This window comes from Diceros bicornis, chromosome 37 (assembly GCF_020826845.1).
Source record: "Diceros bicornis minor isolate mBicDic1 chromosome 37, mDicBic1.mat.cur, whole genome shotgun sequence".
Taxonomy (NCBI): Eukaryota; Metazoa; Chordata; class Mammalia; order Perissodactyla; family Rhinocerotidae; genus Diceros; species Diceros bicornis.
In genome coordinates, this window is record NC_080776.1 from 9,552,730 (window position 1) to 9,578,705 (window position 25,976).

Genomic DNA, 25,976 nt, shown 5'->3' on the forward strand with positions numbered 1-25,976 from the left:
GTAGAGTCAGGAATGGTGTGATTTCATCGTTCCATGTAAGGAGGCGGGTATCCTTACCTTAGAGCTGGCTGGTTGGCGGTGGGCAGTTCTAGCTTGTCTTGATCAAAAACATAAAGCTACTCTGGCTCAAACTGACTTCTATGCCAAGAACTGGGAGCAGGGCCCCCTAAAAGCACCCTCAACTCCTTTCCTTCCTTTGGTCCCAGGGGCGGGTAGCTTAGTCAAAGCAGCCCAGCCGGTTTGCCAGGCAAGGGCTTCTGGGTGGAGATACCTGAGGAAGCTTTGAGACATAGCAGGTCTCCCAGCCTCAGCCTAGGGGCAAGGGGAGTGGAGGGGGCAGCCATTTTGGCCCAGTCTTGCCCAGATGGTTCTAGCTCACACATGGTTAATGATTAATGAGGCCACTGTGGCGTGGCAGTATCCAGCTGCCACTTCCTGCCTAGTCTGCTGAGTAAACAGGGGCCCTGCCTTTGCTGGGCTTGAAACCTGTTCCCCAGGGAAGGGTACTGCGTCCCTGAATCAGCAGGGAGGGGAGGCAAGGGCAGGGTTGGCATCTCCTGCTCCTGAGATTGAAGCTTCTGCCCCCCAACCGTGCCCACCCCCACATGCTGACGTCAGTGTGGGTCCTGGGGTGCCTATTAGCAAAGTTGAGATTTTCCCCAGGGCCCTGGCAGGAGGCTCCCCCCAGCTAGCACAGAGGCTGAGGGCAGAAAGAAAGCACAAACGGGAGACGACCTGACTTTTAATGGCACAGCCCTAGGCTCTGGCAAAGCAGCAAGGCAGACAGTAAGCTATGCAAAGCTGCTGGGAGACGCAGGGACACACAGAACTTGAGGAGATTGCCCTTGTTCCCTCCCATCCCCCAAGCTTATGACTAGGCTCCATGCCCAGGAACTCTGGGCCAGCTCAGCCCCACTCCCAAGCCCTCATAACACAGAGATGCTTGGGCCAAGCCTTGCTTCCAGAGTTGGTGAATGTAGAAGCAGCAACAGAATAGGGTAGCAGTCTAACTCTCAAATACAGAAAGTGCTGGACTTTAACTCCTACTTGGAAAGGAAGTGAAGACTCGTATCCTACAGCAGCTTGTGGCTGGACAGACAGATCCAGGGTTCGGTCCTCATTTCCTCCCTATCGTGGGCGCCCCTAGGATCTTACGTCAAGGAAGGCGACCCTGGGGTCATGTTTCCTGGGCCTGGCAAGGACCCCTTGGCAGGTCTCACCTTCAGCCATGGAAGGGAAAGGGTCATGAGCAGTAAATAGGGCGGCGGCAGCAGCAGAAGCAGCACAAAGGGGAAGCAGCAGCTCGGGCACTCACAGAAGGGACAAGAGACCGTGCATGGAGACTGTTTATTTCGAAAGGATTTTGCAATAAACATAGTGCGTGGGCTCCAGGCAGCTGTTCTATTCTTCTCCCTCATCCTCGTCCTCATAGGAGTCGATGCCCACCTCCTCGTAATCCTTCTCCAGAGCAGCCATATCCTCCCGGGCCTCAGAGAACTCACCCTCCTCCATGCCCTCGCCCACGTACCAGTGCACAAACGCCCTCTTGGCATACATCAGGTCGAACTTGTGGTCCAGGCGGGCCCAGGCCTCGGCGATGGCGGTCGTGTTGCTCAGCATGCACACGGCACGCTGCACCTTGGCCAGGTCACCCCCGGGCACCACAGTGGGTGGCTGGTAGTTGATACCAACCTTGAAGCCCGTGGGGCACCAGTCCACGAACTGAATACTGCGCTTGGTCTTGATGGCAGCGATGGCGGCATTGACATCCTTGGGCACCACATCCCCGCGGTACAGCAGGCAGCAGGCCATGTACTTGCCGTGGCGGGGATCACACTTCACCATCTGGTTGGCAGGCTCGAAGCAGGCATTGGTGATCTCTGCCACTGACAGCTGCTCATGGTAGGCCTTCTCTGCAGAGATGACTGGCGCATAGGTGGCCAGGGGGAAGTGGATGCGAGGATAGGGCACCAGGTTGGTCTGGAACTCTGTCAGGTCCACATTGAGGGCCCCGTCGAAGCGCAGGGAAGCTGTGATGGAGGAGACGATTTGGCTGATGAGGCGGTTGAGGTTGGTGTAGGTCGGGCGCTCAATGTCCAGGTTGCGACGACAGATGTCATAGATGGCTTCATTGTCCACCATGAAGGCACAGTCTGAGTGCTCCAGGGTGGTGTGGGTGGTCAGGATGGAGTTGTAGGGCTCGACCACGGCTGTGGACACCTGGGGGGCTGGGTAGATGGAGAACTCCAGCTTGGATTTCTTGCCATAGTCGACAGAGAGCCGCTCCATGAGGAGCGAGGTGAAGCCAGAGCCGGTGCCCCCTCCAAAGCTGTGGAACACCAGGAAGCCCTGAAGTCCTGTGCACTGGTCAGACTGCAAGGTGCGAAAGAGAAAGAGCAATGTAGGTAGGGGAGGGGTCTGAGGAATGCTATCTTCTGGTCCCATAGAAGCCTAAACTATCTCAGGAGTCAGGGCAAAGATGATGGGTATTCCATAGCAGCAGCACACTCTGGAACACATACAATTAGAGATGACCCCCTGAAATAGATCTAAAAAAAAATGTTCCCGACCATTAACGTGGTCTCAAAAGCTCCCTCCTTTCATCCCAAATTCTCACCAGCTTGCGGATCCGGTCCAGCACAGGGTCAATGATCTCCTTGCCAATGGTGTAGTGGCCTCGGGCATAGTTGTTGGCAGCATCCTCCTTCCCAGTGATGAGCTGCTCTGGGTGGAAGAGCTGCCGGTACGGGCCATTTCGGATCTCATCTGGAAGGGCACAAACCACAGCGCTGTGCTCAGCAGGACCCTCCCTCCCCCAGCCTGGTAGCTTCGGTCAGACGTATGGAAGAGCTCCTCCTTCTGCCAGCCTGAGATAGCAGAGTAAGAGAGACACCCAGAGCTGCTGCCCAGGCCAGCCTGCGATAAGTTTGCCTTCTTTAGCTTTAAACAGGGCGAGCGTGCAGGGCCAGGAAAGCCAGGTCTGGACACCCTCCCTCCAGAGAGAAGCTTAGAGTCACTCTCCACTCCCCTCAATTCCACCCCCTCTTCCTCTCACCAATCACAGTGGGCTCCAAATCCACAAACACTGCCCGGGGCACGTGCTTTCCAGCACCAGTTTCACAGAAGAAGGTGGTGAAGGAGTCATCCCCTCCTCCAATGGTCTTGTCACTGGGCATCTGCCCATCAGGCTGGATCCCATGTTCCAGACAGTAGAGCTCCCAGCAGGCATTGCCCATCTGGACACCTGCCTGCCCCACATGGACTGAGATGCATTCACGCTGAGGGGTAAAGAGAGGGGACACAGCATAAGCCCCAGATCTACAAGTCCTCACCTGATGAGCCTCTCTCCCACCCTACCACCTACCAGCTAGGATGACTCAGTTGGCAAAAGTAGAGGCTAGGGCTGGGCAGAGGTCAGAAGAGGCTGGCAGCCTGCCCAGGCTCCCCTGCATAGGACTTCCCAGCCTCAGTCTACTCCGTGGGGACCTTGTCAAGAAAGAGCTGCAGCTCCTCATGACCCTGCCACGTTCTCAGGACACTCAGGGAGGACGGAGAGGGCAAATACATGTGAGCAGGGCAGACACCGCAGTAACTGAGACAAGGACAAGCGACTTTCCAGCTGTTCCTGACCTTACTCCCACAAACCAGCTTCTCAAGAACCTGAGAAGGCACAGAAGGTTTTCCAGAGCTGGGAGGTCATAGCTACAGGCCCCCCACTGGGTTAATTCTTTGCTTTGAGGATAAACAACTAGAATTTCATATTACCCTCTCCCCCTTTCTTTTCTGTGGGCTGCAGAGGCATCTCAGCCTTCCAGTCTGGCATTAACTGACCACACGCCATCAGGATGCCCTCTCCCCTCCTGCAAATCCCATTTGGCTCTGGGGATCAAGCCCATCTGGCTCCTCTCCCCACTTCCACCTCCCACACTCTGGGTGTCTTCACCATCTTCAACAACCGCATAGCCCTCGCGGAAAAAGCACAGACGGCAGGTGCGGGCAATAAGGGGCAATGAGCGGCGCGGGCACTGGGACACTCGCTGCCCTAGGCTCATCCCTGCTACTCTGAAATTAACCCCTGAAGAGCCAAAGTGGTGCGGGCGCAGGGCCCGCGCACCCTCCCTTCCCAGCACCGAAATGGCGGGGTAAAGGTTTCCAAATACCCAGAAAAGGAAGCGGAACCTGCGGTGAGGCCCCGGAGGTAACCCGCCCTGCCCTGGGCAGAGTGAGCGGCATCCTGCACCATGGCCCTGCATTCACTCCCCTTCTAGATTCTTTCCAGTTACATCCCAGCCGAAAGCGAGGATTGGATTTCGGCCGTGGTCCCTGGGCTATAAATACCACCCCCTACACACACCTCTCTCCCCTCCCCCCAACCTGGCCTCGGCCCGCGCTCTCGCTCAGCGCCAGCTGTCTCTGCCCGTCCGCTCACCCGGGGTCCGGCTGGAGAGGGGCCGGCTCGCCTCACGAGGCCGAACCCCATTCCCGCCACCTCTCTGGCCTCAGAAGCGGGGTGCTGAGTCACGGAGGGGGGGATGCGGCTAAGAGGGATGTACACAGTCGGAGGAAAAGGGGATGCTGCACCCAGTAATCTGACCCGTTTCCACCTTCTTGCGCCAAGCACGTGTTCGGTCAGTTCCAGGGACTGGAGGGATGGCGGGGAGGCTAGGGACCGAGGGCAGCCAAGCGGGTCGTCCCTCGCCCGCGGAAAGTACTGGGCGCGGGACTGCGTGACTCCCCTCCGGAGGGTTAGGGCACAAATGCCTGGTGGAGCAGGAGGAGATTTCCAGGAGGACTCCTCTCTGCTAGTGAACAATCCTACCTCCCGCCCCCAACCCCCCTTCCCCAGACTCCGAAAGTGGACAACACGGCTTGGCCAAAGTCACCAGGAGGGGGTGGGGGGAATGCAAAAACCCTCGCATCTCCTCGAGACCCTGAACGCCGGATGGAGGGCCGCGAGCATCCCGGGAGGAAGGGTCCCCGAAGGAGAGGGGCAATTAGGGACAGGCGCGGGCCGGCGGGGCCGCACTCACCATGGCGAGTCCGGCGGTAAGTCTCACACAGAGTCCGGGTGACGGGTCTCAGTGAGAAGTGCGCTAGCTGCAGTGCCGCACCGCTCTTATAGGTGGGGGGCGGGCCCGCGCGCTCCGCTCGCCCACTGGGGGCTGGGCGGCCCGGAGGCCACGCCCCCGAGGGGGTGGGCGGCCCCGAGGGGTGGGACCAGGGCTGGTCCCCTCCCCCTGCGGCGCAGCGAGCCCTCACCTGTCGGACTTGGGTTACGTGCAGCCGCCCGGGCTTTAACCCTTCGCTCCCGGGTTTGAGCCGAGACACTCCGGCCTCCCGAGCTCCGCTGCGGGAACGCAGGACGCACTGCCAGGGTGCTTCTCGCCTGCACTTGCGTCATGGGGGCGCCGGTTGCTCAGGTGCTCTGATTTGGGCCGGGTGCTGGAGAGACTGTCCTTCCTAAGTGGCTGCAGCCGGCCTTCACCCGTACTCTCCTCGCCCCGCCTCCTTGGAAGCTCCGGCCGGCTGCCTGGCTCCGGCCCGGGGAACCCCTTGCAGCGGCACGCGGTCTGCTGGTCCCCGGCCCGGACGGCTGGCCTTCGCCACCGCCTGTGGGCGGCCGAGGACCGGGGGCTGCACAGCCTGAGCCCCAGGGTGCCGATCCCTTAAGCTGCCCGGCAGAGCCGATCCCCGCAGCCTATCTGCTAGGACCGACCCCTGGAATCTGCCGCGGCTCGCCGGCTGCCCACCGGTCAGTGGCCTCGTCGTCATCGCCGTCACTATTAGCGAGCCCTCGCCACTGCCACCTGCCCGCTTGCCTGCCGCCAGAACCGCCGGAGCTCTGGCCTGAAGCTCTCAGGACCTGGATTCGCATCCTGACCTGCCCTCTGTGAACTTGGGCAAATGGCTTAACCTCACCGAGTCCTTGGCATCTTCGTTGGTGACAAGGAGACAATGATTCCACCCTGAAAGCGTTGTTGGGAGGTCTCAAAATGTTTGTTGACTGTGAAGAGGAAAAAAAGAAAATGGAAATTCTGACATCACGTTCCTGTCCTCTTCTGATCCTAAGTGGTAGGCAGGACCTGCCACCTGCATCTTAATGCCCTCAGAGCTCAGGCCGAGATTTCAGCAGAAGCTATTCCTGCTTTCTACATTTCGTTTCCATTTGTTACAAGAATGGGCTTTTCAGTCTACTTCTGCTTTCCCTTACATGTCTTACATGTTCTAGCTGTCTCCTTCACTGGGAAAATCATCAGGCCAGTGCCCCACGTGCCCATTGGCACGTTCTTAAGAAACCTGTCTCCTAGGCTAGTCACTTGGAAAAGATTCACCTGCCTCTGTTTCCTAGGGCCGGGGCTGTCTGACAATACAACAACAGGATGAAATAGCTAGCAATGGCAACTTTCTACCAGCAAATAGCCAATTGACACCTTACTTAGGCAAGGCATGGAAAGGAATGCAGTGAAATATGACAAGGTCTCTCTTCCCAGTAGACTTGGCCATCTGGTTGGGAGAACAAGACCCATTCATAATAAAAGAAAACTGACAAGGGCATGGAGTGAGGCTGTTGCAGGAAATGGGGTCTTGGTCTCTACAGAGCAAGGACCTTGGTGATTACAGGACACATGGCCTCTCACAGACCTTCCCCGGCCCTCTCTTTTCCTTGTGTACCCCCACCCCAGCTGAGTGAGTATCATAAGAGACTTGAGCTATCTTAGCAAAACCATAAACCTCTTTGACCCTCAGTTCAGGTTCTTCATTTGTAAAACTGGGATAACAACATCGGATTGTGAGCATCAGATGAATTTAGGGATGTGTACATGCACAGCAAAGCACTGTGTAAGCAGCTGTCTGCATTCTTAGGGCATTTTATTCGTTTATTTTAGTGCGTGGAACACATCATGCTGCAAGTATTTGTGTACATGTCCATCTTACTAGATAGCAAACTTGTTGAAGGTAAGATTGTATCTTATTTATCTTTGTGTCCCTGGTTCCTAGTCTGGTGCTTAGCACATGATAAGCATTTGCTAAGTGTGTTTCAGATGAATTGTGTCATTTCAGAGATGGGACTAAAGTTAGGGTAAAACTCTAAGAAGCCAGAAGTTGCAAATTGGCAGCCTGGAGGTCAGATTTCCTCTCAGAAATGTTTTGTTTGACCCTCACAGTGTTAACCCCCATAGCGTTCAGAAAATGAAAAACATCAGGAATTGTCTTTGTGTTGGAGAATCCCCGAGACACCCCCCTCCCCCCCCCCCCCTTAGGAGATTTGCTAGAAGAATTCACAGGACTCAGCATAAGGATGTGCTCACAGCTAAGGTTTATTACAGTGATGTAGGAAGGATACACAGCTGGCTCCTGTGGGGAAGATATAAGCAGAGTCTGAAGGAACCTATGGCCTCTCCCTCCCATAAGGGCTCACACAGCATACTCTTTCTCCAAAATGAAAATGGAGCAACATTTCCCTGCAATGTTTCTGCCCAAGGAAGCCCATTAGAGACCCAGCACCCAAGGTTTTTAGTGGGGGCTGGTCACATAAGCACCTCTGCCTTGCACATACCAAAATTCCAGACTCCTAGAAGAAAAGCAGACGTTCAACATAAACCATACTGCTTACACACATCGTAGGCACAATAAACCATCCTTATCAGTTACCTGTTGACTGGGAGCACTCTAAGAGCCAGTTCCCAGATGCCAAGAGCCAACTTTGCAAGCAGGACTTTGTAAGAATAACAGTCTCAGGCTGCTGTTATGTTAACTCTTTTCTACACAGTCATAGAAAATCCAGATTTCTTGAAAAGAATTGGAAGATCTGGCTATACCAGGCCCGAAGTCCCATTTAGCAATTGTGATAGGCAGAATAATAGCCCCCCAAAGGTGTCCACCTCCTAATCGCTGAAACCTGTGACTATGCTACCTTACATGGCAAAAGACTTTACAGATGTGATTAAGGTCAAGATCTTGAGATGGGAGATTATTCTGATTACATTGGATGGGCCCAATGTAATCACAAGGGTCCTTATAAGTGGAAGAGGGAGGCAGGAGAGTCCGAGTCAGGGAAGCAGAGGTCAGAGTGATGTGATTATTGGCTTTCGAGATGGAAGGAGGCCATGAGTCAAGGAATGTGGGCAGCCTCTAGAAGATGGAAAAGGCAAGCATTGGATTCTCCTTGTAAAGTCTCTAGAAGGAAGGCAACCCTGCCAACACCTTGAGTTTATCCCTAAATAGGTTCTGGTATCAATTCCAATGTGGAAAGGGGGCTTCCCCACATACCACCAAGCAATTCTCAGATGCCAGCAGGGTGTCTGAAAATTCAACTCAATTCTGGCACTATCTACTCGGAGATAGCATCAGATTCCACAGATTGAGGGCTCAGTCCTTCAAGACTGCAATGCTCCCCCCTCCTTCAGATGCCGGTCACAGGCCCAGGTTGTTACCTGTGCTTCTGACCCACCAGCTACAAACAGGAGGTTCCAACAACCCCCTCCAACTCAGGATGCCAATTGCCAGTCCAGGTTGTTACCTGTACTTCTGACCCAGTGGCTATAAATTAGAGGTTCCCATGACCCCCTCCTCAGGTTCAATTAATTTCCTAGAGTGTATCACAGAGCTAAGAGAAACATTGTACTTACTACATAACTGGTTTATTATAAAAGGATATAAATCGGGAACAGCCAGATAGAAGAGATACACAGGGCAAGGGATGGGGAAAGGGCGAGGAGCTTCCATGCTCTTTCTAGGAGTGTCACTCTCCCAGCACCTCCTTGTGTCATCAACCTGGAAGCTCTCTGAACTCCATCCTTTTGGGTTTTTATGGAGGCTTCATTACATAGGCATGATTTGATTAAATCATTGGCCATTGGTGATTGAACTCAATCTTCAGCCCCTCTCTCCCCCCCCAGGAAGTGGGGGGGAATGAAAGTTCCAACCCTCTAGTCTAATGGTTGGCTCCACTGGCATCCAGCCCGGATCCTTAGGTGCTTTCCAAAAGCCATCTTATTAACATAACAAAAAACACCTTTATCACTCTCAACACTTAGGAAGTTACAAGGGTTTTGGAAACTGAACCAGGAACTCTGGACCAAGACCAAATATATATGAGAATATATTTTGGTCATCTAAATAACCAAGTATGTATTTTTCTTATAAATGACAATATTGTAATCCCCATAAGACCTATTTTGGACTTCTGATCTCCAGAACTATAAGATAATAAATTTGTGTTGTTTTAAGCTACTAAGTTTGTGCAATTTGTTACAGCAGCAATATGGCAACAAATGGAACTGGGTGGTGGCTACCTTCTTAGAATGGGCAGCAAGCTGCTCTCGTTCACCAAATTTCATCACTCTATGGCTCCCTGATGCAGAAGATGAGTGTCTGTTGCCATTTAATATCATCTGCTCAACCCACGTTACACATTTGTGTTACCCTGGCCCCAGTAGCAAGGAGCTTGCTGAGCAGGCAACCCCTGAGCAGGCCTTCTGGCAGGGAACATGGAGAAGATGAGTGGGCAGGGAGAAATGACCAAGGCGTGTTAGTGGAATACAGATTCTGCTTCTGATTGTCTGTGTGTGCATGTGTGCCCATGACTGTATACAGATCCCCTGAATTAGGGCCATAAACTGTGGGTGGGTGTGTAGGTGATGGTCCACCTTACCAGACTGGAAACTTTTAGACATTCACATACATGTACAGAATCTACAAGTTGATGCCAGGTACTTCCTCACTCTTCCCGTTGAATCACCGCTCAGTCCATCTACCTTCCATGGGTGTCCAGCAGGCCACTCTTTCACCCACTTCCCCTTGCCTGTTGTTATCTCCATCTTTCCTATTCCCTTCCCAGAGCTCACCTCCGTCTTGAAGCAGAGCAGCAAAGTCCTCCAAGTCGAAAATATCTCCACTGATGCCACCTGGGAGAGGTGGATCTGAACCTTAATGCACATCCTTCTGTTTTTTCAGGCTGGAGCATCTACCAGCAGTCCTCCTTCTCCCAGCACAATCTTTCCAAAGGGATCTGTCCACGTCTTCTCTCCTCCCCACCGTCCACACAGGCTTGGTTCAACGCTCCTCTGAGATGCTCTTGACAACGTCTCTGGTGACCTCTGTCTTGCCAAAGCCAAAGGTCACATCTCTATCTTCATTTTTCTCAGCCTCTCAGCAGTGTTTGTCATAATTGATGCTTCCTTCCTTCTTGAAACACTTTCTTCTTGGCTTGGATGACATCCCCCTCTCCTGGTTTTTGTCCTGGCCACTCCTTGGTGGTCTTTGATGGCTTACCTCTAAAGGGTGGTCCCCATGGCTCAGGCCTAGGCTCTCCCTTTTCTTCACGTGCCTTTCTCCCTGCAAGACGGGTGGAGCATATGGGGAGTATGTTATCTCTACTTTTGGGTATATTTTGAAATATCCTTAATAAAAAGTTATCGTCACATTCCTAGGGTTATTCAAAAAGGAATAGAGCTAGAATATACACATTCCCAAACCATAGTGAAAGAATAGAATAAAAAGAAAGAAATATCATCTATACGCTTATGACTTTCAAATTTATATCTCCATTTTGGACCTCTCCTCTGAACTTCAGACTCAACGTGTCTATTTGCTTTCTTGACATCATTACTTGAGAGCCCATTAGACATCTCAAACATAGTCATTCAAAGTCACTGAACTCTCGATATCCTACCCTCACCCCACTCCCTGCCAAACCTGCTTCTGTTGCTTCCAAGCCTAAGTGAACAACATCACCTTCCACCCATGGGATTGACTTAAAAACCTGGGATCATCCTGCATTCCTCTTTCCCTCTCTCCTCCCCCTCTTTTATTAGTTAGAATTTTTTTGGCTGCAAATAATGGAAAACCTAATTATGAGCAGCTTAACAATGAGGATATTTGTTATCGCACAAGAAATCTGAGTGTAGGGCGGTTCCAGCGTTGATCCAGTGATGTCACCAATAACTCCGGTATTTCCAGCTTTCTGCTCTGGCATCCTCAGTGGGCTGGTGACATCTTCCCTTATGATCACAAGATGGCTGAAGCAGCTCCAAGTGTCGTGTCTTCATGTGACACTGTCCTAGGGCAGGAAAGGGGGGTTTCCTTTCATATCTCTTTTTATCAGGGAGAAACACCTTTCCTTAAAGGCCCCTTGCAGACTTCCCCTTATATCTCACTAGCCCCATGCCTAAACCAGTCACCAGAAGGAGGGAATGGAATTAACATGAACGGTTTAGACTAATCTGCACTCACCTCTGGGTCTGGGGGAAGGCCATCTTCCTTGAGCAAGTGGAAGGGTGAATAACTAAACAAAATCAGGACCCTGCCAGCAAAGAAGTGGAGGCAGGGGGCAGGGAGGAGGGGAGGTGGGGAGGTCTGGACACCCTACATTAGCATGTCCTATTGCTTTACTTTGAATCCAGCTACTTCCCGCCATCCCCACTCTAGTCCAAGCTACCATCCACTCATTTCTGGACGCCTGCTGTAGTCTCCCAACCAGCTTCCTGCTTCTGCTCTTAAACCCCTGCAGTGATCCTCCACACAGCAGCTGCAATTATCTTTCTAAAACAAAGTAGGCAATGATGCTTGCTTACAACCCTCCCACTGCACAATAAAAGCCATTCTCCTTCCAAGGCCTCCTTACCTCTGTGCTCTCATCTTGTTTAGCTCCCCTCCTCCCTCCTTCCCTCAGTTTCCTTGAACACAAGGGGCTTGCTCCTCCTTAGGAGATTTGCACTCGCTGTTCTCTCTGCCTGGAGCACTGGTGTCCAGATCTTGCTGTTGCTGATTCTGTGCCATTCAGTCTCAGTTCAATACCACCTTCTAAGAGAGCTGCTCCCCTCAATAGTAGCCCCCATCTCTTTCTGTGCCATTATCCTTTTTGTTTTCTTCATGAGTTTATCGCTACCTGAAATTGTCTTGTTTATTTATGATCTGTCTTCCACACGAAATGTAAGCTCCTTAAGAGCACAGACTCTTTTGTCCGCCACTGCATCCCTGGCACCTGGAACCGTGCTTGGCACACAGCAGACACTCAATAAATATTCATTGAAGGAATTAAAAGTATTGACAGCCCCTTGTTTTACAACTTAGATATACGAATAGGTTTATAAAATCTCAGTCTCTTGACTCTGTTTTACATAAGACCCCTCGTCCCGCCTGCCTTTAGGGTAATTTTCTTTCCAGAGTTGGCGATCTCCAGGCTGACTCGGAGAGGTGCAACCTCAAAGACCAATTGGGAGAAGTTAAAGTGCTAGACAGGAGAGTTTTGTGTCCAGTGGGCCCTCTGGGCCCCAGATGTCTCCATCTGGATAATGATTCCTCAGGATGATAATTCCCGAGGTCTATGGCTTCGTGGATCAACCCACTGCAAGGCTGGCCTTCCTTGCCTTTGACGGGTTGGTTGTCTGTGCCCTATCTCTGGGGATCTTGGCCTCTTGGTTCCAGGTGGAGAGAGAAGACTTCAGTCCATATCCGAAACCAGAGTTAACTCTCTTGATGCTCTGGGTCACTCCCAGGCATACCGGGATGACAAGGGCTCTGAAAAAGACCCTACCTCAAAATAACTCCCCTACCACTTGCCACGGGGACTGAAATTTCTCGTTAAGTAATTACTTCCCAGATAAAGCCGCCAGATAAAATTGTTTTATTTGCAAATCTGGCAACTTTACTCCTGATCATGGTTGCTGTCTGGAAGAGTGGCTGGAGAGAGGGAGTGTGGTTTCAGGGCAGCATTAGGGTCCATTTGAGGTTAGTGGTCATGGACTTGGAGTCAGATCAGTCAGCATGCTTCTGGGTTTTTCTACAGCTACTGCTCAGCTGGGTCAGTGCAGGCACAGAGTTGGTGAAGAAATGGATTTAACCAGGGTCGCGGTTTAGTCAAACAAGGATGCTGAAGCTAGAGGATGCCAGGGAGTTGAGGGGTACCCAAGAGAGTGATGACCACTGACCTTGGAATTTAAGATGGGAAGAAAGGAAATAAAGACACGGGGAGGATGAGAGACAGTGGAAACTCTGTCAGGCGGGAAGAGGAGAAGCGCTGAGACTAAGTCCCAGATGAATCTTAATTCCACCACTAAGTAACCTCCATGGGACCTTGGGTAAGACACAAGACACTTCCGTTTTCCTTTTCTTCTTCTCAGGAATGGAGGCCCTGACTTGCCTACCTCACAAAGTTGTTGAGGGATTCAGACGAGATAAGGGGGGAGGCTGCCTTAAGAAATACAAAGCAGGGTACAAAGCCGATTAACATTTTTATTTCCTAACTTTGCCTGAGGCCATAGGGAGACTCCCTCTATGGGGAAACCAGGCCAGGCTAGACCAGCAACGACTTGCACTGGTTAGGAAGAGACACTTACGAACAGCCCTGTGCTCCTGCTCCTCATTCTGCTTCCCTGTGGAGAACAACAGCGATTCTAGACTACGCACTTAGGAAAGTTTATCTCATTTAATCCTCACGATACTACCTCTCCCCATTCTACAGACGAGAAAACTGAGGCAAAATAAGAAGTGAAGTGCTAGAGATGGGGCTAAACGGAGCCCCAGCTCCCTATGTTCTAGGGTATTCTGAGTTTCCACCCAGAAGGCCCTGAGCCTTGGTCTCTCATGCTAGGACTCATCATTCCTGGTTCACTGCAGACCTTTCTTAGCCCTACCCCCAATCCCCTTCCAGTCTTCACCAATCGGGGCGGGGGGGGGGGCTGTTGGAGCTAGGGTGAGGGGAGAGGGGACTTGATTTTTTTTTTTTGTAAATTTTTATTTTTATTTATTTTCCCCCAAAGCCCCAGTAGATAGTTGTATGTCATAGCTGCACAGCCTTCTAGTTGCTGTATGTGGGACACGGCCTCATCGTGGCTGGAGAAGCGGTGCGTGGGTGCTCGCCTGGGATCCGAACCAGGGCCACCAGCAGCAGAGCATGCGTGCTTAACCGCTAAGCCACGGGGCCGGCCCGGGACTTGATTTTTAAACCATCTCCCACCTGTAAGGGGCTGGCTGTGCCACCAGGAAATGAGATTGTGTGACTGAGCTACAGACACGGTGTACCCAGGGGCCTGGATACCCGTGTGGGGTTACCAGCCTGGCCCCTCCTCTGTCCATCCCACCTGGCTCCCCTGTCTGGGACCAGGCCCAGCGCTTGCCTGCTGTGTGGTAACCAAGTCAACAGACCTGCCCTCCTGAGGCCGTTTCTAACAACATTCCCCACTCGGAGAGACAACTAGAGACTATAAAGAAGCTGGTGGCTCTGGGTCTCTCACAGACCCATCCCTGCTTCCCATCAAGGAGCAGACAGACAAGAGACGTCCCCAGCCAGACCCCAGCCAGGCAGCATGGTGAGCAGAGGTGGGGGCTGAGCATGCAAGTGAGGGTCCCAGTGGGCCCAGGGGTGGTATGAGTGACTCTTGGGAGTCCAGGTGTTCATGGGGCTACAGCGACTGGGAAGGTGAGGAAGGAGAGAGGGAAAGACTTCCAGATGTGAGTGTGGCCTGCCAGGTGTGCTGGCATGTGGGTGCATGCAAAGGGGTGGAGAAGGACAGGGCGATGGTAACCAGGAGCAGGGCTGCCAAGGGCTCTGAATTTAGGTGTGGGAAGTATGGGGTGAACAGGAATGGAGCAGAAAGTGTAGGCACTTTCCTGGAAACCCTGGTCCCCGACAGATTCACTGGCTTCTGATCCCACCTCCCAGCTGTGGGGACACGTCCTCATAGCTCTGCCCATCTGCTCCACCTTTGTCTGACCCCTCATTTTGGATACATATCAGTGGGGAGATGGAGGAGGAGAAAGGAGAGGGAGGGTGCTCCCATTTATGGAGAGCTGGCTGTGCTTGGGGCTCATTCGATATCTTTTACCCATCTCCCCACCGGGCAGGATAGAAGAGCAGTTAAGAGCATGGTTGGAGGCAGGCTGTGCCCACTCTGAATGTTCCTAGTCTTGCTCATGACCTCCAGCTAGTTGCTTAACCTCTCTGCGAGTCAGTTTCCTCATCTGTAAAATGGGCTAACAAAAGTACTTACCTAAGGGGATTGTTGTGAAGATTAAATGAGATGATGTATGTGAAGCCTTAGCACAGTGCCTGACACCTAATTAATATGCAAGAACTAAACAACGTCGCAACAAAGCCTGCCAGGTACGAGATTATCCTATTTTTACAGTCAAGAAAAGGGAGCTAGAGCAGCTGAGGTGAAGTAATTTGTCTGAGGTCATAGAGGGATGGGGGTTTGAGGCTGAGTCTGTGTGATTCCAGGGGCTGAGTTCTTTGCCCCAAACCTACTGCCCTACAGTATCTTCCAGCAGCTCAGGCATATGAGAGGTCAGAGACATCTTGTGTTGTTGGGGGCAGGATGGTGTCTGGCTTTGTAGATCTGTCTACAAAGATCTGGGCAGGCTCTGAGGGGCAGCAGCTGGCACTGGCCTCGCCATGTGACTGGTGAGCCCAGTCAGCCCTCCCTCCTGGACCTGGGGATTTCCAGTCCTTGTGTCCCTGAATCCCTCCCAGCTTAATTCATTACCTTCTCTTGCTATGACACTGGGGGTTGGGAGATGGGGAATTGGTAAGAGGACCCAACATGCATGGCTCATCCTAGTATGTGTCATGCAATGAGCCAGGAAATTTGCAAGCATTCTTTCATTAAATCTGCATCGTAATTGTAGGAGGGGGTTCTTATTATCGCCCCATTTCACAGGGGAGGACACCCACAGACTGGTTAAGACTCTTGCTCAAGGCAAGTGGAGAAGTAATGAGGCTGGTTACACATGATTTATGGATTAATCCCCCTCATCACAAAATCATAAGTCGAGGCCCCTGTGTCATACTAAAAAAGCCAGTGAAGTGTTAAATTTATGGAAAAAGCCTCCTCAATAAAAAATTATGAAATATTTCAGACATGCAAAATGGTATAAAAAATAGTATAATGAACTCCTGCCTACCCACCTTAAGAAATACAATCCCTCTCTGATTGCATTCACCTCCCTCCTCTACCAGGGCAAACCATTATTCCAAATTTGGTGTTAATATTTTCCCCTGCTTTCTTTATTTTTGTAATACACACACATTACAAGAATATGTAGTGAATATATATAATTTATCTGTAGATGATGCATAGTATTGATTTACAAGTTAAAGATATACGGTATCATATTGTATGCTTCTTCTTAATTTGCTTTTTTTCTGGTAAGAATTTTTTCTTGGTGAGATTCTTGTAGTTCATCCATTTCCACTTCTGAATCATTCTTTACCCATTTCCTGCTGTTGAAGGATATTCAACTGGCTTCCGTTGCTATGGTACTGTGACTTTTCTTGCACCTGTTTTCTTGTTTATCTGTGAGAATTCTCTAGAGTAAGAGCATCTTCATCTTTCCTAGATATCACCAAATTACTCTCCAAAAGAGGTGCATCAGCATCTCTTCTATCAGCAGTGTAAGAGTTCACATTTCTCCACGTCCTCCACAAGGTTAAGCCTTAAAGTTTGGGGAAATTTGATGGATGTGCTCGTTTTGTTTTTAAGGTCTATGGTAACTACTTCTCAAGCAGAGCTGGGAGACATACTCTGGTATCCCTCTTACCACACTGTCACATATCTGTTAACTATGAAGCTCTCCGTTCCCTAGACAGTGAGCTTCTTGAGGACAGGGACCAGTGTTTGGTGTTACATATCCTTAGTGTCAACACAGTGTTCGGCAGATGGTAGAGGCTCAATTAACGTTTGATGAAGCAAGATGGTCAAGCCTTCTTGATTCCCACGAGACTCCCCAGGAAGGGCACTGACCCTTCTCTTTTCTAAGACCAAGCAAGTTATCCCAGTCCTGCTTCAGAGGGCAAGAGTTCTTTGACTACCAGCCTGAAATCATGTGGGGAAGAACATCCCCCCCAGCCCCACTCTGCTCCAGAACCATGCACACTCAAGAGAGGAAAGAATAGCGCATGCACATCCACTCCAGCCCCACTTTTCCCTTCCTCGCTGGCATTTGTAGCTGTAACATGAATCTAGAGTTCTTTCTGCTTTCTAGACCTCTTCCTTATCTCTGCCCCCTGAAATGTGACTTGGATCTTGCTTTCCTCCCCAGTGGCCCCTAATTTCTTTCTGAACACGACTGGGTTGACTATCGTGCTCTGCCAGACTCATTTGATCCCCTTAATATTCCTTAAGAGGCTTAGTCACTGAGCAAGACTCTATAATCTTACAACTGCCCACATCTTCTGCTTCCCTTGAGGTTTTGGCTCAGCCCCCGGGGCCAATGCCTGTTGGTCCTCAACACACCAGTAAATGCTTAGACACAGAAGGTGGGGCAGGGTGAGCAGAGTCCGGGAAACTTTGCCCTCAGCCAGTGAACCACTAAAGGAAGGAAGGCAGGAATTGTGTCCAGGCGTGATATGCTTCTCTCTGCTAAGGGTGTTCTCTGCCCTTTGCCCACTCAGCGTGAGTGCATCTCAGTCCACGTGGGGCAGGCCGGTGTGCAGATTGGCAATGCCTGCTGGGAGCTCTACTGCTTGGAACATGGGATCCAGCCTGATGGGCAGATGCCCAGTGACAAGACCATCGGGGGAGGGGACGACTCTTTCAACACCTTCTTTAGTGAAACTGGGGCTGGAAAACATGTGCCCCGGGCGGTGTTTGTGGATCTGGAGCCCACTGTGATTGGTGAGTGATGATCAGTCCCTGCATGGCCTTGGGTACCACAGCAAATCCATCTCCATAACTGGAGAGCACTGGAGTTTGGGGTTCCCAGTTGCTGCAGCCAATTAGAACTCCAGATCTGCAGAACCACTGTCACTCAGCTCCAGAGTCTCAAGGTCACTCCACATCTCTTTCCCTTTCATTGAAGAACACTTGAAGTCCAGGGCAATAGCAGTAGTCTAAATGGGGCTCCTCTAGGGTAGGACTTGGGCCTTAGTGACGCCACTCTGTCGGGGTACCCTGGGGCTCTGGAAGCCAGGCTGCAAGGGTGGGGGGCCTAAAACTCTGCCCACTGCAGATGAGGTTCGGACGGGCACGTACCGCCAGCTCTTCCATCCAGAGCAGCTCATCACTGGCAAGGAGGATGCTGCCAACAACTATGCCCGAGGCCACTACACCATTGGGAAGGAGCTCATTGACCTGGTGCTGGACCGGATTCGAAAGCTGGTGAGAGAAGGGCTGAGGGTTGGGGCAGGGGGAATCTGGATTCCTGTCATGAAGTGGTCTGGAGACCAGATGGGGGAAGGGAAGCTTCAGCCCTTGGGAGAACCTCCTGGACAAGTCTTAAACACGCAGGATCAGGACTAGTGAGGAAGGGAGGCAGAGCATAGGCTCCAGCCTGGAGCTGAGGGTCCTCTTTATCCCCTATAGCAACTGGCCTGATGCCAGTGGCCACCAGGGCAAACATGCCCATGGGCTACCTGGTCAAGCTATGGGGGTCCATAAGCATTCCCAGAATATCACCTTGTATTGTAGGGATGTGAGCAGAAGGCCCTGTGAAAAACAGGGATCCAAATAATGCCAGCCCAAGCCTCTGTGATCAACTTTGGCCTCCACCAAGGATGGGGGTCAGGTTCCCGGATTGTTGATCTCAGTAGAGAAACCCTCTAGAAACATCTGAAGTTAAATCAGGGGGGCATGGGTATGAAGCTGGGTGGAGTTGGCAAGTTATGATGACAAATATGACTATGTCGCAAGATTCAAGACAGCTGCCTGTTAGAGACCTCAGGAGGTTTTAGAGAGGAAAAGGGACAGGGAGAAGAGAGAGTGGGCTCTCCCTATGAGGATCTGTTTTGTGTTCTTGGAAAAGTCTTCCATGGATTCTATGAAACTTTTGGGGAATTTGAAACAGCATAAGCTGGTTCTTTCCTGTGTGTCAGCTGGGCTTCGTGTCCCACATTTCTCTTTGCCTTCACTTTCCAGGCTGACCAGTGCACGGGACTCCAGGGATTCCTCATCTTCCACAGCTTCGGAGGGGGCACCGGCTCCGGCTTCACCTCGCTCCTCATGGAGCGGCTCTCTGTCGACTACGGCAAGAAATCCAAGCTGGAGTTCTCCATCTACCCAGCCCCGCAGGTGTCCACAGCCGTGGTCGAGCCCTACAACTCCATTCTGACCACCCACACCACCCTGGAGCACTCAGACTGTGCCTTCATGGTGGACAATGAAGCCATCTATGACATCTGCCGTCGCAACCTGGACATTGAGCGCCCGACCTACACCAACCTCAACCGCCTCATTGGCCAAATCGTCTCCTCCATCACAGCTTCCTTGCGCTTCGACGGGGCCCTCAATGTGGACCTGACAGAGTTCCAGACCAACCTGGTGCCCTATCCTCGCATCCACTTCCCCCTGGCCACCTATGCGCCAGTCATCTCTGCAGAGAAGGCCTACCATGAGCAGCTGTCAGTGGCAGAGATCACCAATGCCTGCTTCGAGCCTGCCAACCAGATGGTGAAGTGTGATCCCCGCCACGGCAAGTACATGGCCTGCTGCCTGCTGTACCGCGGGGACGTGGTGCCCAAGGATGTCAATGCCGCCATTGCTGCCATCAAGACCAAGCGCAGTATTCAGTTCGTGGACTGGTGCCCCACGGGCTTCAAGGTTGGTATCAACTACCAGCCACCCACTGTGGTGCCTGGGGGTGACCTGGCCAAGGTGCAGCGTGCCGTGTGCATGCTGAGCAACACGACCGCCATCGCTGAGGCCTGGGCCCGCCTGGACCACAAGTTCGACCTGATGTATGCCAAGAGGGCGTTTGTGCACTGGTACGTGGGCGAGGGCATGGAGGAGGGTGAGTTCTCTGAGGCCCGGGAGGATATGGCTGCTCTGGAGAAGGATTACGAGGAGGTGGGCATGGATAGCGTGGAGGGAGAGGGAGAAGAAGAGGAGGGGGATGAATACTAGAGGAATCCTGCATGTCTGTCCTAAACAAAGTGCTGTGGGCTTATTGTCTCACAAATGTCTTTTTCTCTTGGGAAAAGCCATGGGGGGGTTCTTCTTCTTCAAGAGATAGGAAGGCTGATATCTTAGCCTGGGATCCCCAGAAAGCAGATCTGATTTCAGATTTCATTAGAGGGAAATTCCGGAGAACAGAATGGGGGCTAAAGGGAGTAAAGCAGAGAAGGGGGGAGAATTCACCCTAGAGAAGATGCAGCCAAATAAATGGTATCTCAGAACCATTCTTTGGGTGAGGGGGCAGGAGAAGAGGTGAGGGTGGGAGAATTTATGCACTGGCTCCATTCTTCCATTGGTTAAACCTTCGCCCCATCAAGCATGAACTCCTCTGTACTTCCGGGTTGTACATACCTGGGCTGCAGGGTCAACAGGGAAATCCTGGAGCAGGAGGCGAGGCGCTGTTAGGTTTCATGTGTGTGAGTTGGTCCCTGCTGCACAGGGCTGCAACAAAAGCCTGGTGAGGCGAGGAGGTCTGCAGTGGTGCCTTACAGTAGTCTGATAGAGCTGGTGCCCACTAGCCCACCCTACAGATTGGGGGTTTGTCTTCTTCAGGCAGGAAGTGTGGGTATAGAGAGTCCAGAAGCTGGTATTAAGGCAGCACAGTGGCACAGTGACAGCAACAATGGGGAACGGCCGGGGGCAGGGTGCTAACCTCCCAGTAATCTCCATCAACACTCACCACTTTTTGATAAAGACAACTGACCTTTCTTCAATGCTATGCCTTGTGTTATGCAAGCACAGCTTCCAACCAGATGGCTGCCCCTAAAATCCTTCTATATGGACTTTCTGTAGCCCCTGCAGGGCTGGAGGGATGGTTTAACCATCGGATGTGCTGGAACTAGAGCAATCCCCACCACCAGCCCCAGAGAGAGTCGATGCTCGGTGCTGCCCTCAGCTCTGTCCTTCCTGCAGTCTCCTCTTCCCAGGATTGGATGTTGGCAACTCCAAAGTCAGCAACACCAGGAAGCTGCCATCACCCTTAGAGCTGGAGGAGCCAAGGGATGAGATGGTGATCTGAGAGCCTTGGAGCTAGGACACCAGGTGGGAGCTGGAGCCACAGCAGAGCTACCCAGAGGGAGCAGGAGGGACCAAGGAAGGAGGGACATTTGGCAGGATTCAGAGCCATGGAGGAGACACAGCCACTGCCTTAGGCGCCACCTGGTTCTCCCTTCCTCCCACCCTCATGTCCAGCCAGTGGCTCCCATTGTCTGAACCTACACAGAAGCTAGTTGGCAGGGGGCGGGGCTAGGAAAAAGGGGGTGCAGCCTGTGAGATATAGAGCAGGGCAGGGAAGGAGGGAAAACGGATCTCAGAGAAAACAGGTGAATCAAACACACACCCACACCTAGATCTAGCACCCGGATGCCATTCAGGGCCTGGAGTGACCCCTGCCCTCCATCTGGTCCCCCTCACCTGTCCTTGTCACCCTTGTCCCAATGATTACATCGTCATGAGTAGAGGATGGAGTGGAAGCAACAGGATGGTGGGGGGTTTAGAGAAGAAAATAGGCATGCCCAGTGTAGCAGTTCCCTCCTTCTATTTTGGAATTATTTGCCTGGAGAGAGCAAGTATTCTCAGCTGTTCTTTGAGGATTTACGCTTATAGGGGAAGCTCTGTCCCGGGAAGGGAGAGGGCTGCAGTTGTACATATGTGTGTGTGGTGCTTGCAGAGGGAATTTAATTCAGAGGGAGTATTTAGAAGCCCATTTTAGTTGAATAACTCTGCTATATCCTCAAATCTACTTTCCCCCCCCATTAAAATGGCTGACTTTCAAATCTTTATTTGACTCTTGTGTCTTTCTCTCTTTCAACTGGTTTTAAACTTGGGGAAGGAAGAGGGGTTCTTTTGGGAGCCCTTCGAACCCCAAGAAATTCATGTAATTTATTGAGCATCTACTGTGTACTAGGCCCTTATCCCTATTGTCTTATTTAGTCCTGAGGTCAATATGGTTATACCCGCTGGACTGGAAGCTCGTGGGAACAAGGCCTGTTCTAGTCTCAGCACCTGCAATGTTGCCTGACACATATCAGACACCAGATATTTGTTGAATAGACTTGTTAAATGAATGCCCATTTTATAGACATGGAGACTGAGGCTCAGAGAAGTTATCTGAGTTGCCCAAGGTTACTAAGCTAGTAAATGGAGGAATCCGGATTCAAACCCAGGTCCGCCTGGGCCAAAGCTTATGCTGCTGCCCTCCCCTTCCTCAGAGGCCCTTCCCTCCTGCCCACAGCAGTTCCAGGCACCCCTCCAGATGTCACCTCTTCTGGGCCTGCCAGGTTCCCAATGTCCAGAGAGTGACTCAGGTGCCTCGAAGGCAGGGAGGGGACGACACTTGACACTCCCCTGCCCAGGCACTGGTGGAGGGCATGTATGGGGGTGCAGGGACCCAGCTTCTGCGGCTGAACAAGAGTAGAGGCATCTTTGGGGCCAGGTTTTGGGGCAGTCAGTGCCCTCTGGAAAGGGCCCCACCCCATGACATCATAAGAGGTGAGGTGAGGGCTTGGGAGAGGCCAGAAGGGAGGGCCAAGAGAGAAGTGAGGTCTTTACCTGCCAGGATGGCTGGGCATCCAGAGAGGTGGCCAGGCTCCCTCCTGTCTGCTGTACCAGCCAGCTCACCCTGGGCAGGTGCATGGCCACCTCCTCTCAGAACCCGCAAACCCACCCAGCTAGTAACTGGCAGGTACTGGCAGGCGTAGTGGACTGGGTGTGGGTTTGGGGAGGCAAGAACCCAAAGTTCCATAGAGCAGCTGGGAGCGCCACCCAGCCTGGCTCCTGGGGACTCCCTCAGTGCGGGGCAATGCTTTCATCTCTGACGTTTCTAAAGCCAGGGTACCATAACCTCCTCCAGGCAGACACAAGAGACAGATTCCCAAGCTTGGATTCTACCCGACACATTTATTCCCTCGCCTCTGATGTGTCAGGAACAGGCCTGCCTCCAAAGCTGCCTTCTCACCAGCCCCTCCTTCTGGAACACCACTGCCCCCTTCTCCTCTCAAAGTTGCCATTCCTTCCAGCTTAGGTCACAGTCACCCAGCACGCATCCAGTCCCGGGGAGCGCTCCCTCCTGTAGGCTCTTCTGACACCTACTGTCTGTCTCTATCACTCATTCAGCACTTGGCACAGACTGCCTGGTATGGTCGCACTTAGCTTCTCGCCAATATCCTATTTCCCTAACTAGATTTTTAAAAATTAAGTATGTGTTTGAACAGTTATTACATGCACATGCTTCAGAATTCAAAAGGTACCAAAGAGGTTTAGAAACAGCAAAAACAAGTCAATACAGCAAAAATAAATCCTCTTCATTTGTTCCCCTCTTGGCAGCCACCAATGTTAACTTTTTTGTTAGTGTTTCCTTCCAGAGACATCTAAGTATATACAAATGTACATACACACATTTAGATACACTTTGTTCTATACCTTGTCTTTTCACTTAATAAATCTAGAAGATGGTCCATATCAGTACATATAAATATGCCTCATTCTTTTTGGTGACAACATAATATTCCGTCGTATAGTGTACTATTGCTTATTTAACCAGTCTGCTATTAATAGTCTTTAGGTTGTTTCCAATCCTTGCTGTTGAAAAGAATGCAGTAACCCTCGTATCTACCTCTTTGCACATATGTACAACCATAAATTATTAGAATTGGAATTGCTGGGTCAAAGGCCATGCACCTTTAATTCTGATATATCTCATATTGCTCTCTTTAGCAGTTATACCAAATTACTCTCCCACTGCCAATGTGAGAGAATGCCTGTGCCCACAGCCTTGCCCATACAATGTATTAAACTTTTTGATCCTTGTCAATCATCTAAGTGAAACAAAGTATTTTGTTGTAGCATTCCTTTATAATTCCCTTGTTATGAATGAGGTTGAGCATCTTTTCATATATTTAAAACCAAGTATTTCCTCTTCTGTGAACTGTCTTGTCTGTGCCTTTTGTGCATTTCAAAAATTGCGTTGTATGTCTTACTAATTTGTTGGAATTCTTTGTGGAAAGGAAATTAACCTGTTGTCTGCTAGATGTGTTCCATATAATTTCCCTCAGCTGTCATTTGTCAGTGTCCCAGCTAGATTTTCATCTCTTTGAGTTCAGGGACTGGAACTTAAATCTCTTTGTATTCCTTTTCTTAATACAATACCACATACATGGAAGGTGCTAGACAAGTGTCTGTTGAGGTAACAGAAGCAAGAAGAAGAAAGATAGATCTGGAAGATTTTGGAGTGACCTACCCTAACCCATTCCTTCCTTTTATACCAAGGCCAGTCAGGACTCTCGTTGTAAACAACAGAAACTAACTCTGGCAAATTAAAAAAAGAAAAAAAGAGAAGAAAAATCACACAATTGGAGAGAGATTGGGTAGCACACAGAATCAATGCGAGGCTGATTCAAACAGGCAACAAACAAGACTTCACAGACAGGTAGGCACCAAGGGAAGCTGGGCAGCCAGCACCATAGTCAAGGTCAGGGCACAGGACAGCCTGCCTAAAAGACCCCTGTCGCCTCCACCCACGGCAGTGAGGCCCCCTCCCACCAGGCACTGAGGCTGACATTTCCTCCTCCAGACACTAGAGGCCGCTGCTGGCTCCGCCGCCAGCGCCGCAGAAATGAGCTCTCACCTGCCCGTGCCTCTCTGTGACCTGCTCCAGATTCCAAGTCCCAGTTGGAGCTTCTCATTGGCAGAGCTTGTGTCTTTTGCCTGCACCTTGGAGCCGAGAAGTCTGGGAGAGCGAGCGTCAGGGCTTTGTGGCAGGTAGTGACCTGCCTCCCATCAAGGCCTACGCAACGGGAATTCTCCAAATGCGTGCAGGAAGCTCAGACCGTGCGCAGCCAGGAAAACGACAAATGCACTCCACCCTCTTCGCTCTTGTTTGGTTTAAGCCCTTCTCTTGGTGAAAGGTTTCTGGGTCATCCACCCTAAAACTCTCTCTGGACTCACATAACCGGTACTGCTTGGGTCAGTCATGATGCCAGAGAGGATCTGTACTGAGACCTACTGTATACCATGCCTCATTTGACTTCCAAACAGCCCTAGGTGTTACCCGTATTTAGGGAGGAAAAACTGAGTCCTCAGAAGTTTTCCCAAGGCACACAGTAGTGCCAGGTTGCAAGCCAGGGTCTATTTGTTTCCAAAGCCCTGGGGTTTCCCTGTGGGCTCTATTGATGGGTGGGTATCTTGTCAAGTTGGAGCTCTGTGAAGGCAGAGGTTGGACCTCATCCTTCTTTTTACATCCTGGCAGCATCTACTGTGTAGAAGATGCTCAATTAATGCTTGTGGATTCACCTGGATGATATCAAGCAGGAGCCAGTTCTGGAAGGTTCTCTAACTCTCCCTTGAGGCCTGAACCCAGGAATCATCTTGAGGTGGAAGAGGTCTACTCATCACTTTGGGAAGAAAAACCTTGAACATGGGGAATTTCGTTTTCCTTTTTTTTTCCTTTTACCCTTTAACCCCACCTTCCCTCAAATATGTCAAAGCTGTCAACAGGAGGTTCACATCTGTTCATTATTTAAGCATCCAGTGGATATTTTTGAATCCCACGACTGCCCTAATACTCTAGCGAGAAAAAAGACACAATCTCTGCCCCATGGAATTTACATTCTAGTGGGGCAGGTGAATGTCAATCAAATAATCAAACAAATAAAGGCTAATTTGTAGCTCTGACACGTGTGATGAAGGATGCCATGAGATGCTGTAGGAGGCAGGTCTGACCTACTCAGGGAAGTCGGGCAGCGTCTTTTGGGGACCTGGGGCTGGAGCTGGGATCTGAGGAAGGGAGAGGATTTAGGCCCAGAGGGGAGTCTGTGAGTCCTTGAGATGACGATTTCCTCCGGGGTGAGTAACCATCGATCATCGAGCCTGTTTATAGGCAAGCGACAGAGGGACCAGGGGTCAGGTGGCTTGCTATTGGCGAGTGCGCCATGCCTGGATGGTCCCGGCGGCTGTCTCCCAAGTCCCATCTGGGGATGACGTCATCCTGGTGCAAGCCCAAAATAGCCGGCTCCGCCTCCATCTCCCGGCAGCCCCTGCAGCCGCACCCCCTCCACCCCCCGCCCCTCGGGTGACAGGCCGAGCCGG

General features: G+C 51.3%; 2 protein-coding genes across 2 annotated transcripts; one reads left to right on the forward strand and one right to left on the reverse strand.

Annotated features, from left to right (window-relative positions):
* Positions 1-1,333: 1,333 nt before the first annotated feature.
* On the reverse strand, positions 1,334-5,111 carry LOC131399057 (tubulin alpha-4A chain). The gene is made up of 4 exons (XM_058533056.1): positions 5,031-5,111; positions 3,056-3,278; positions 2,618-2,766; positions 1,334-2,373 (listed from the first exon to the last, which is right to left on the reverse strand). Exons 1-4 carry the CDS (start codon positions 5,031-5,033, stop codon positions 1,402-1,404), a joined length of 1,347 nt encoding a protein of 448 aa, XP_058389039.1. The 5' UTR covers positions 5,034-5,111; the 3' UTR covers positions 1,334-1,401.
* A 9,409-nt stretch (positions 5,112-14,520) lies between these two features.
* Positions 14,521-19,841, forward strand: LOC131399249 (tubulin alpha-1D chain). The gene is made up of 4 exons (XM_058533423.1): positions 14,521-14,601; positions 17,396-17,618; positions 17,953-18,101; positions 18,858-19,841. Exons 1-4 carry the CDS (start codon positions 14,521-14,523, stop codon positions 19,839-19,841), a joined length of 1,437 nt encoding a protein of 478 aa, XP_058389406.1.
* Positions 19,842-25,976: the final 6,135 nt, after the last annotated feature.